Below are 12,841 nucleotides of genomic sequence, written 5' to 3' on the forward strand. Positions count from 1 at the left end.
GTACTGTACTGAACTACAAAATAGAGTTTTTTGTAGTTACTTGAGGATTTTCGTTCAGCTTTTTTTGCTTAAAATAACATAATAACAAAACTCTTGTAGGGGAAGAAAAAATATATATATATGTATGAATAGGTAGACTACAATACAATCACTGTCTGTGCAAATGAAAGTCCTACATACACCGAACAATTAAAAAACAAACATAAAACAATAAACAGACAAAATCGGTGGTGTAGTGTTTAGCAGTGTTACCTCACAGCAATACGGCCTTGGGTTCAAGCCATGGTCCACCTGGCCTTTCTGTGTGGTGTTTGCATGTTCACCCTGCGTGGGTTCTGTCCGGGTGCTCTGGCTTCCTCCACCATCCAAAGACATGCAGGCTGGGCTGATTGGTGACTCTAAATTGTCCTTAGGTGTGATTGTGATTGTGGTTATTGATGTGTGGCCCCGCGATGGACTGGCAACCTGTCCAGTGTGTCCCCTGCCTTTCGCCTAATGCCATCATCCGACCCTGTACACAGGACAAGTAGTTGACAATGGATGGATGGAAACAGCCTACTAAAGGGCTGGAGAAAAGAAAAGAAAGCCTCATTTAGGCACAGAATAGGCCTACAGGGAGGGGGTTGGTCAAAATCGGATTGGATTACAATTGGAAACAGTTGCTGAAAACCTATATACATCGATATATTTCCAGCATACACACAAGGGCATCACTTTGTGTTGAAAAGTGGTGGGGACATTTAAGGGGATCCTCACCCAGAAGATTTTGAGCATTAAACAATTAATTTCCTGCATTATGGAGACATTTTCTGCATCAATTTATGGTAGAATTGTCTTTATTTACAGTATATGAAGGGGAACACAAAATGCAGGTGGCAGGTGACAATTCAGAATATAAAAATATAATGTGATCTCATAGCACTTACAGTACATTTCTTGTTGCAAGCTATTTTTCAGAACATTTTTAACAAATGCTTTTAAAAAGTGGTTGGGACAACATCAGCTATTTCAAAAAGTAATGGAGACATGTCCCCACTGTAATGACACCTATGCTTACACATCATTCTAGCAATGTTTCTAAACTTTACTTTTTTCAGTAAGGATTTTTTAATCATTAATGAACCACGAAAAGGGAGGCTTAGAATATCTCGACTTACTACAATATATGTGATATTTACCTGTGAGAACAATCATATTCATCAAATCAGATAGAGATGGATCTACAGTGTCCATATAAACAGGATATGTGATAAGTCAGACCTCAGGATATCAAGTGACAGCCACATATTTGGATTAGGCTATAAGTTTTTGGACATAGGACATAAATAGAATATTTGTTCCACAAGTGGATTACATTCTGACAAAAACTGCCTTGTTATGTTGGCAAAGGTACAGATGATCCAATCCAATAAAATATATAGTCCAAAACGTATTATTTCAATAAATGCACTCAACATTCAGTTCAGTTTTGCCTATTTTATTTCCTGTAGGATAGTTTAATAATGCATATTTGTTATGAGCTCATAGTTTTTTTTATCTTAGATATCACATACAGTATATGTTTAACACAGTAAATATTTAATTGGACTTCTTATATGGTTGTGTAAAACAGTGATGTCGGTAAGCCTCAAATGTAAAATCAGACTGTTCAGTTTAGTTTATTTGGACAGTAAAGAAAACAGAAATGCATATAATAGAAAAAAACTAATTACAGTGCAGGAGAGTAAAGAAGGCTAAAAGGCCTATTCAGAGTCCTTCCCCATTTAAACAAATGAGCAGCAGTGAAATAAAAAGAACACAGAAAAACAAACACAGAAGTTAGATGACCCGAGTCATGTCGTGTCATTCATGTAACATGCAACACTTTCTAGAGACAGAATCAGAGTTGATCCTGATCGACAGCTGCGTCAGACAGTAGAACGAACAGACAGAGAGGAGAGACAGAGTTTGACCTGTTTTAGAGAGTCACAGGATGTCACCTTTGGCTTACTATAGCTCAGCAAATGACCCTTACATGACCTGGGGAAACCTGTGTGATATTAGCCTTAATGAAGGAGAAATTCCTTCACAATAAGTAATACAGTCACATGAAGGGAAACTTTACACTAAGAAATTTACATTTCACATCAGTTGAGAGATGCAGTTATTGCAAAAATATGTATTTCATTCACAGGTGCACGTGTCCACAGGAGTTTCAGCTGGTTGTTTTGTCCTCTGTATATTGTTCCTCAGGCGTTTTTTCCAGCGTGTGATTTCAGTTACTTGCCTGTATGTGATCTACTATGCCATTTCAAATTCCAAAAAGCATTTATTTTCCAGCAGATCATGCAAAGCTAGGGCTTCTCACCAGTGTGGGTTTTTAAGTGGACTTTTAAGTGACCGCTAGTTCTACCTTTTCCACATGCTTCAAAGTTATACGGCCTCTCACCTGTGTGAATTCTTAAGTGTGTTGTCAATGCTGAAGGGTCACAGAATTTTTTCCCGCAGGTAGCACAGCTTGTGCTGTGTGGATTATCATATGGACTTTCAAGCAACAGCTAGTTTTCAAATCTTTCCCACATGTTGTGCAAGATTATTGTTTCTCAACTCTGTGGATTTTCATGTGTGCTTTCAATGCTGAAGCGACAACAAATCTTTTACCGCAGGTCTTGCAAAGATACGGCTTCTCGCCAGTGTGAGCTCTTATGTGATTTTTTAACTTAGCATTCCCTATAAAATCTTTTCCACATATTTTGCAGGAATATGGCTTCTCACCTGTGTGGATTCTTATGTGGTCTTTCAAGTGACTGCTAGTTCTGAAGCGTTTTCCACATGTTGTGCAAGGATATGGCCTCTCACCTGTGTGGATTCTTATGTGGTCTTTCAAGTAACTGACAGTTCTGAAATCTTTCCCACATGTTGTGCAAGGATATGGCCTCTCACCTGTATGGATTCTCATGTGGCTTTCCAAATGTACCTTCTGACTGAAATCTTTCCCACATGTTTTACAAGAAAATGGCTTCTCATCTGTGTGGGTTCTCATGTGGATATTCAAGACACTGTTGGTTCTAAAGTCTTTTCCACATGTTTTGCAAGAATATGGTTTCTCACCTGTGTGGATTCTTATATGAATGTTCAAATCTGATTTGTTTCTGTATCTTTTCCCACAGCTGCTGCAAGAATATGGCTTCACAAGTGTGTGAATTCTCAGGTGTGTCTGCAATATTGACTTATACTTAAAGTATTTTCCACATGTGTCACATTTTAAAGAGTTTTCACCTGTGTGAGGATTATGGTGACCCTCTGACATGGTAGAGTTGTTTACATTGTTTCTGTGGCTTCTGCTTTTGTGATCTTGATTCTTTTGTTCTGGCTCTGCATCTCTAGTTGATCCTGAGTCTTCACGCTCGCCTCCTTTCTGATCTTGGCTCTCAGCTACATGACAGCTGTGAGAGAGGAGCTGGTGGTCACTTTTCAGTTCTGCTTCACTGTGGTCTCTTTCCTCATAAGTAGGAGTCAACATAAAGGTATCAGTCTCCTGCTTCAGTACAAGCTGCTCTCCCTCCTGACTGGTACAGAGTTCCTCCTGTTCCTCTTTAATCTGTGGAGGCTCTGGGTCCTCTTGGTCCAGACTGGAGTTCCTCTCCTGAATACAGAGCTGCTGGTCAGCCAGAACCTCCTCCTCCTTCCAGACATGTTGCTGTGGGAGCTCTGGAGGGACAGAGAACAGAAGGAACAGGCTACTACTGGGATGGGAAAGAAAAGGATGCACACACGTGAGGAAATGAGTTTAAACGTTATATATTTTTATTTTATATATCTTTTTCTGTTGTGTTATTAAAATAATGAGGCTTTACACACCTATCCTGTGTAACTTTACTTCGGGTTTCCAAACGATATCCAGCAGTCTGCGCTGACGATCGATCTCTTCCTCGTACTCGACGATAGTTTTTATAAAAACTCGGAATATTTCTTCAGCAGCAGCAGTTAGTCGCTCGTTGACAAACTCTCTCAAACACTCAACTGAAGACATTGTTAATTAATCACAAATGAAATAATTAGCGGCGCTACAACTGCAATAAAGTCTTCCAGTGAATTCTACACACGGCTAACGCTGCCGCTTGGTTTGTTTACTTCCGCTGAATGTCACACTCTTTAAGTTCCGACAGTGGATGTGCCGGAGCTTTTCGTTCCGCTCTCAACTGATGCCATTTTATTCAAAGCTTGGGTTTATTCAGAAGCGGTGGACAGTAACTAAGTATATTTACTTATGTACAAATTAGAGTTATTTGTACGTTACTTGCGGATTTTCTTTAAAATACAGATACACAATTCTTGTAAGGGAAGAAAAAATCATTTATAAATAGGTAGACTACAATACAATCACTGTCTGTGAAAATAAAAGAAAGAGTCCTACATACGCCGAACAACAAAAAAATACAAGAACAGAAAAAAAATCGGTGGTGCAGTGGTTAGCACTACTGCCTCAACCGCATTAAGGTGCTGGGTTCAAACCATGTTCCTCCCAGGCCTTTCTGTGTGGAGTTTGCATGTTCTCCCTGTGGGTTCTCTCCGGGTGCTCCGTCTTCCTCCCACCATCCAAAGACATGCAGGCTAGGTTAATTTGTCAGCCTAAATTGTCCTTAGGTGTGAGTGGTTGTTTGTCTATGTGTGGACCTGCGATGGACTGGCAACCTGTCCAGGGTCTCCCCTGCCTTTTGCCTGATGTCAAGTGGGATTGGCTCAATCTTAAGTGACAGCCAATTATGTAGATTAGACTACAAGTTTTTGGACATAGGACACAAAAATAGAACATAGGACACAAAAATAGAACATTTGTTCCAAAATATCCTCAGCTGCCTCACAAAATACACACAAATCTACTTCAAAGTTAAACTTTTTCCTAAGAAAGTCTGCAACTGGATATTTTATAAATTATTTTGAAGTGAGTTTCTTTGATTTTAGGGGAGATGGGCCATCTGATGAATTTGAAATGTGATTTATATATGGACAAGGTATTCATATTTGGAACATGTACACACAATCCTCAATTATAATCAAAAACACTATATAGCTATAATAATGGTTGTGGAAATCAATATGTTCCAAGAAGTTACCACTATCATCTGATATACAGTATAATTCACAAACACAATGCCCTTCTCATACCAATCATTCTTAGACAATGATTTCCTATTGATTGTAATGACCCTGTTATTTCACAGGTTGGATCCGTGGGGAGAAAAGTTGTGGGTAAATATAATTTTACAGTCCTGAAGAGGTTGTGGAAGTTTGATAATTTAAAAAGAAAATTGGTCAATTTAAAATCACATTGTAACAAAATATTAAGCCCACGTATTTTCTTATTTAAGGATTTGGGCATGTGAAACCACATAGAGTCTTTTAAGGGTCCCAAACATTGATTCAAAGTCCAAAGCTTTGATGCACCCTTTCAAACTCTTTGACTAGCTCTGACTACCAAATATGATGAGTTTTATTTTTCCAAAGGAACTGGAAAATAATTGAGCTGTTTTTTCTAAGCATTATTAGAATAGACGCACAGGGAGTGACACGTATACATTACTTTGGAAATACCTACTGTTTTAGATAGCATGACTCTACAGAAGTGAGTGAGGTCTCTGGTTAGCCAGTGACTAAGTGCGTTTTTCAAATCTATTAATCGGTCAGAGAAAAATTGATATCTTACCTCCTGTCGTGAAGTTATATTCCTGGTGAAGGATTGAGCAAAAAATTGAGTAACAACTAACCGTTGTCTTTGAAGAATTTATTAACAAAACAGAAGTACTAAAATACATATACAGCTGGTCCAGAGACCTGCTTCCTAGGGCAGCTTCGGGCGTCTGGCCCCGAGCAAAGGGATGCATCATCATTTACACAGTCTAGGTTTCTATGTTTTGGGGAACAGAGATCCTCTCTCAGCCTTGATTGAACATTCCAGGAGAGGAGAGGAACAACAAGAGAGGAAAACACCAAAACAATCTCACAGCTCTGACCTAAACCCTAGTAAATGTGGACGGACTAATATAAGGAGTATAGGAGAGGAAAGGTTAAGGATAAAAAACACAATACATATATATCTATATGCCGTTCAGTTTAGTTTATTTGCACAATTATGAACAGAAATGCATAATAGAAAAAAACCCAGTAATTACAGAGCAGGAGAGTAAAGAAGACTAAAAGGCCTATTCAGATTCCTTCACCATTTAAACAAATGAGCAGCAGTGAAATAAAAAGAACACAGAAAAACAAAAGTAGAAGTTAGTTGACCTGAGTCACGTGTCATTCAAGACACATGCAACACTTTCTAGAGACAGCCAGTCAGTCTGTCTGTAAGGGGAAACAAAATAAAGATCATCTGGACCTTGGGTTACCGTAAGAATCAGAGTTGATCCTGATCAAGGCAGCTGCGTCAGACAGTCAACCAAACAGACAGAGAGGAGAGACAGAGTCTGACCTACTGTTTTAGACTCACAGGATGCCACCTTCGGTTTCCTGTAGCTCAGCAAATGACCTCGACATGACCTAGGAAAACCTGTGTGATATTTGCCTTAATGAAGGAGAAATTCCCTCACAATAAGTAATACAGTCACAGGAAGGGAAACTTTACACTAACACATGGACATCTCATTTCAAGAAACACATTTTACATTCAGTTGAAAGATATAGCTATAGCAAAAATACATTTCATTCACAAGTGTACACATCTCTACAGGAGATGGTCCCTCCCCTGTCTATTGATCCTTGGGTGTTTTCTCAAATTTGTGATTTGAGTTACTTGCCTGAAGGGATGAAACGGTTACCAGTTTATGGATGGACCATGATAAAATTCCCAATGGTTAGTATTATTGTACAAATTTTCATTATTATGATAACCGTGTTTGATTAACACGTTTTGACAAACTTACGGTAAATACTGTTCAGCATCAACCAAAGGCTGTTTGCTATTTTTATGCTGAAGCAAAAGGAATAAAAGGTTAATTTTATTTGTGGTCGTTAATATAAAACTTGGTTTCAGTGTTTATCAGTACTTTTTGATCATTTTAAGCATATTGATAATACTGATAACTTTGGTCACTATAATCGTGTTAAGAAATGTTCATACCGTTTCTCCTCTACTTCACTGTATGCGAGCTTCTGTGCCGTGACACATTATACGCAAAAGTTTATCTTTTTACTGCAGATCCTGCAAAGCTACGGCTTCTTACCAGTGTGGCTTTTTATGTGGACTTTTAAGTGACCACTAGTTCTGAAATCTATTCCACATGTTTCACAGTTATCCGGCCTCTCACCTGTGTGAATTCTTACGTGTGTTGTCAATGCTGAAATGTTGTAAAATCTGTTCCCACAGGTCTTTCAAGACTATGGTATCTCACCTGTGTGGATTCTTATGTGGTCTTTCAAGTGACCCCTCCGTCTGAAATCTTTCCCACATGTATTACAAGAAAATGGCTTCTCATCTGTGTGGATTTTCATGTGTGCTTTCAATTGAGTCATCTGACTGAAATCTTTCCCACATGTTTCACAAGAAAATGGCCTCTCATCTGTGTGGATTTTCATGTGTGCTTTCAATTCTGATAGGATAACAAATCCTTTCCCACAAATCTTGCAAAGGTGCGGCCTTTCTCCGGTGTGAGCTCTTTTTATGTGAATTTCCAACTTAGCATTCCTTATGAAATCTTTTCCACATGTTTTGCAGGAATATGGCCTCTCACCTGTGTGGATTGTTATGTGGTCTTTCAAGTGACCCCTCCGTCTGAAATCTTTCCCACATGTATTGCAAGAATAAGGCTTCTCATCTGTGTGGATTTTCATGTGGTCTTTCAAGTGAGTCATCTGACTGAAATCTTTTCCACATGTTTTGCAAGAATAAGGCTTCTCATCTGTGTGGATTCTCATGTGGACTTTCAAGTGAGTCATCCGACTGAAATCTTTCCCACATTTTTTACAAGAATATGGTTTCTCACCTGTGTGGATTCTCATGTGGACTTTCAAGTTAGTCATCTGACTGAAATCTTTCCCACATGTTTTACAAGAAAATGGTTTCTCACCCGTGTGGATTCTAATATGAGTCTTCAAATCTGATGTGTATCTGAATCTTTTCCCACAGCTGCTGCAAGAATATGGCTTCTCACCTGTGTGGATTCTCAGGTGTGTCTGCAATCCTGACTTATATTTAAAGTATTTACCACATGTGTCACATTTTAAAGAGTTTTTACCTGTGTGAGGATTATGGTGAACCTCTGACATGGTAGAGTTGTTTACATTGTTTCTGTGGCTTCTGCTTTTGTGATCTTGATTCTTTTGTTCTGGCTCTGCGTCTCTAGTTGATCCTGAGTCTTCATGCTCGCCTCCTTTCTGATCTTGGCTCTCAGCTACGTGACAGCCGTGAGAGAGGAGCTGGTGGTCACTTTTCAGTTCTGCTTCACTGTGGTCTCTTTCCTCATAAGTAGGAGTCAACATAAAGGTATCAGTCTCCTGCTTCAGTACAAGCTGCTCTCCCTCCTGACTGGTACAGAGTTCCTCCTGTTCCTCTTTAATCTGTGGAGGCTCTGGGTCCTCTTGGTCCAGACTGGAGTTCCTCTCCTGAATACAGAGCTGCTGGTCAGCCAGAACCTCCTCCTCCTTCCAGACATGTTGCTGTGGGAGCTCTGGAGGGACAGAGAACAGAAGGAACAGGCTACTACTGGGATGGGAAAGAACAAGATGCAGACATGCAAGGAAATGAGTACCAGTATATATTTAAACAGTTTGGATTTTGTTTAAATTGAGTTTTGTGTTACTAAAATAGGGCTGGACGATATGGCCAAAAATGTTATCACGATAAAAAGTTTCATATCTTTCATATGGATAATTATCTTTCGAGTTTAAAGGCTGATTTGTGATCCTGAGTTAAAGTTGAAGAAACCTGATGGTTAATTGACCCTTCGCTAAGCCACGCCCCCTGTAGTTACTGTTGCTAAGTCCGACAAACTGTTGGACCTGAGGGACTTTTATCACAGCGATTGCCACCGTCTATTACTGCACTCCCCGGAGAAATATTGTCTATTTTTTGGAAAAAGCGATCTCAGAAAGAAGCAGACAGTTTTGCAGTTGCATTTTGCATTTGAATGTTGTATTCAGGCTGTCAAACTGACTCAAACTGAATGAAATGAAAAATGAAAAATGATGAAAATGAAAAGTGAAAGAGTCTACCGATCACAGAGTAAAAGTGTACCACCTTATTACCACCTGAGTATTAAGGAAGAGGACAACGATATTAAGGATCAACATTGTTCCTGTACAGCTGGGTAGGTCTCTATTGATTATTACAATCATTAAAAACAGAACAGTAGGCTAGGGCTTTATAACTTTAGATTCAGTGGTAAGTTAGCTACCGTTAGCTAACTAATGTTACATTAGGAACGATCCACAGCCTACATTTTTCTGGATTTGTTTTAGGTTTTGGAAAGTGTAAAAATCGTACTTCTCCTTTCAACCTCTCTGAGTAGCTACTGTAATTATTATAAGTGCCCTGGGAACAGTGTTTGACCATATCTTGGAAAATTACGGCTTCTGCTTTTGTGATCTTGATTCTTTTGTTCTGGCTCTGCATCTCTAGTTGATCCTGAGTCTTCATGCTCACCTCCTTTCTGATCTTGGCTCTCAGCTACATGACAGCTGTGAGAGAGGAGCTGGTGGTCACTTTTCAGTTCTGCTTCACTGTGGTCTCTTTCCTCATAAGTAGGAGTCAACATAAAGGTATCAGTCTCCTGCTTCAGTACAAGCTGCTCTCCCTCCTGACTGGTACAGAGTTCCTCCTGTTCCTCTTTAATCTGTGGAGGCTCTGGGTCCTCTTGGTCCAGACTGGAGTTCCTCTCCTGAATACAGAGCTGCTGGTCAGCCAGAACCTCCTCCTCCTTCCAGACATGTTGCTGTGGGAGCTCTGGAGGGACAGAGAACAGAAGGAACAGGCTACTACTGGGATGGGAAAGAAAAGGATGCACACACGCAGGAGCACCAGTATGTATTAGTGTGTTTTTAGGACCTTTTGGCAATCATTCTGTGTGTTGCTTTGAGCTTTCTCTTTAGGTTCAGTCTTCTGGCACGCCACCATTGGTCTAAACTCCACCTCAGTCATTACCCTCAGCACCATGGCAACAGCCAGAGACAGAGCAGCAGCTTGCTCTTCAACAGTAGCACATGGCGCCTCAACAGTGTAAAAATTTTTTTTTAATTGAATCAATGATAATGAGAACAACATACGATAATGAAACTGCTGTAACTACAATTAATATTATACCAGTGGTAAGCTACATAGAACACTATTATCTGAAATTAAAATGAACCATTAGCTTTAATCAAACCCTAAAGACAGAATGCCCTTTTATTTGTGACTCAGTTGAATCTCAACTAATACACTGCTGAAATATTAGAAATAGGACTACAATAAACAACCTGTAGGAAGACAGCCAAATAGTTTAACATTTAATATATTAATACTATACCAACATTTAACATTTTTAGTGTTTTAATATTGCATGTTAGTAAAACACTAATTTATAGTAGTTACTCCTCCAAAGGAGCCTCTGCCTATAAGGACTTGAATCCTCTTCAGCCCCAACCTTCCACCCACTGCGGGTGTCTGTCCGCACTGTCCTCTTTTTTGAAAATCAAAATACGGTGTCCCTCGTATATATTTAAACACTTTGAATATTATATAAATATGATTCTCTGTTTTGTTACTATAATAATAATCTCACCTATCCTGTGTAACTTTATTTCGGGTTTCCAAACGATATCCAGCAGTCTGCGCTGACGATCGATCTCTTCTTCGTACTCGACGATAGTTTTTATAAAAACTCGGAATATTTCTTCAGCAGCAGCAGTTAGTCGCTCGTTGACAAACTCTCTCAAACACTCACGACTGCAATAAAGCCTTCCAGTGTATTCTACACATGTGGTTAAAACTGGCGCTTGGTTTGTTTACTTCCGACAGTAGAAGTTAGGGAGCCTTTCGTTCCGCTTTCAGCTGATGGCATTTTACACTTTTGTTTGACAGTAATGGTGGAAATACGCAGCAAGCTATAGCCGTCATTTCACCGTCTAGGTAAACTATAGACCTGATTTAGTCCGGCTATGCGGAACCCACTTCTAACCACAATAACCTTCCATTTGGATAAGAAGTTACAAGGTTTGATTTTATTTTCTCATTTCTCACTCAGCCTTTGACTTTTGACACTAACCTATATTTATTGCAAATCATCCAGCATACAGTCAGAAAAGCACAACAAAACATATTCAGAACAGAACACCTACATTCACAGCACATATTGCTCTTAGAATAAAAGCAGCCTTCCCAATTGTCTATTTGGTTTTTCAAATGCAACATGGTGGCTAAAACATGTGCCTATCCTTATATGTTGTCTGCGAAATAAGTGGGTCACTAATAAAGAAGGGCTTTAAATTAAGGGGGGAAATTAAGTTATAAATAAATTTATAAAAACAGAATATGTTTCAGACTGTACATTTTCAATTGGACTTCTTATATGGAAATATAAAACAGTGATGACAGTAACCCTCGAATGTAAAATCTGTCTGTTCAGTTTAGTTTATTTGCACAATAATGAAAACAGACATACATATAAAAGAATATAACAGTAATCATTGCGCAGGACAGAAATAAAGCGTGAAAGGCTTATTCAGAGTCTTTCCCCATTTAAAAAAAATAAAAATTAGCATTATTACTTATCAAAAACAAATAACTACACATAGTGGAACAATATGGGTATACACAAAACACAAAAATATGTATAAACAGCAGTCAAATAAAAAGAACACAGAAAAACAAACCGAGAAGGTAGCTGACCTAAGTTATGCTGTGTATCATTCAAGTAACATGCAACACTTTAAAGAAAGAAACAAAATAAAGATCCTCTGGGGCCCAGTTGTTCAAAAAATGTAATCACGATCAGAATGATCCGGATTTGGAAATCCCATATTTTGCTATCCAGTCTCACGTAATCCATCTTGCTTTTGTGCCGGTTTTCAAAGCAATATTGGAGTGGATCACCCTGATCCAGATACAAAAAGTCTCAATGTCCAAGAGTTAAAATAAAGATTGTTTAGAGTTCATAGAGCAGCTTTTAGCTTTTTGGAGGCGATCTCAGAATGAGGGACCTGCAATGAGGGATGCAATTGTTACAAACTTTTGTTTGGTTCGCCTCTGATGATTTTAAGTAATGAACAGTGATAAGTGAAAGCTGAAATTAAATTAAAGAAAATTTGTTTGATTTTGACAGCTGTTTGGCAGATTATTTAATCTTTTGACTTTTCTGTAGGCCTACTGAATGGCTTAATAGGTAAAGTCTCCTTTATGTGTGTGATTGTAGTTTTTTGAGTTCTTTTCCTCTTTGGTATGTTTGCGGTGTGCTTGGTGTGTTTTGGTTTTTCGTCTGTCTTTGTGTTCTGCTTCCTCCCTCATGCTCTGGGGCTGCTGGTGGGCGTGGTCACCTGAGCTCCAGTCTACTCACCTGAGACGCATCCTGTTAATTAAGCACACCGGTGTCTCATCCTGCAATCAACTCACCTTTAAAAGACCAGCTCAACCTTCCAGTCCCTGCTGGAATTTTGTACCATGCAGTACGAACACACGCCAGCCGGTTTTCTGTCCTGAACCAGTAGCATCTAGTCTGAGTCCTTGTGCTGAACGCTAACTTGTTTTTTTCCTGTCTCGACCACAGAATACCTGCCTGATCACGGACTCTGATTCTCTCCTGAGACACAGAACCCCCTGAGCATAGGAGCCTGGACCTCATGACTCTTGGAACGACCCCCCCCCCCCCCCCCCCCCCCCCCCCCTTTC

At 39.4% G+C, this 12,841-nt stretch overlaps 3 protein-coding genes across 3 annotated transcripts in view; all 3 read right to left on the minus strand.

Moving 5' to 3' along the window:
* Window positions 1–1,461: 1,461 nt before the first annotated feature.
* Window positions 1,462–12,841, minus strand: part of LOC123966577 (zinc finger protein 1-like) — a 23,856-nt gene continuing 12,476 nt past the window's right edge. Inside the window, exons 2-5 of the mRNA XM_046042715.1 lie at window positions 10,740–10,884; window positions 9,548–9,922; window positions 8,217–8,648; window positions 1,462–3,690 (exon numbers count right to left, since the gene is read on the minus strand). Coding sequence (XP_045898671.1) covers window positions 2,573–3,690; window positions 8,217–8,648; window positions 9,548–9,922; window positions 10,740–10,884 — 2,070 coding nt within the window. The 3' untranslated portion in view covers window positions 1,462–2,572. The remainder of the gene's footprint in view (window positions 3,691–8,216; window positions 8,649–9,547; window positions 9,923–10,739; window positions 10,885–12,841) is intronic.
* LOC123966578 (gastrula zinc finger protein XlCGF57.1-like) lies at window positions 6,397–8,211 on the minus strand (the record flags this gene model as incomplete). The annotated part of the gene is made up of 1 exon (XM_046042716.1): window positions 6,397–8,211. A coding segment is annotated over one exon (852 nt), but the record flags the coding sequence as incomplete, so codon positions are not given.
* LOC123966576 (zinc finger protein 2-like) overlaps window positions 11,157–12,841 on the minus strand; it is a 17,219-nt gene continuing 15,534 nt past the window's right edge. Inside the window, exon 5 of the mRNA XM_046042714.1 lies at window positions 11,157–12,156. Within this exon, the coding sequence (XP_045898670.1) occupies window positions 12,143–12,156 (14 nt within the window). The 3' untranslated portion in view covers window positions 11,157–12,142. The remainder of the gene's footprint in view (window positions 12,157–12,841) is intronic.

This window comes from Micropterus dolomieu, unplaced genomic scaffold (assembly GCF_021292245.1).
Source record: "Micropterus dolomieu isolate WLL.071019.BEF.003 ecotype Adirondacks unplaced genomic scaffold, ASM2129224v1 contig_13743, whole genome shotgun sequence".
In the NCBI taxonomy this organism is placed as follows: domain Eukaryota; kingdom Metazoa; phylum Chordata; class Actinopteri; order Centrarchiformes; family Centrarchidae; genus Micropterus; species Micropterus dolomieu.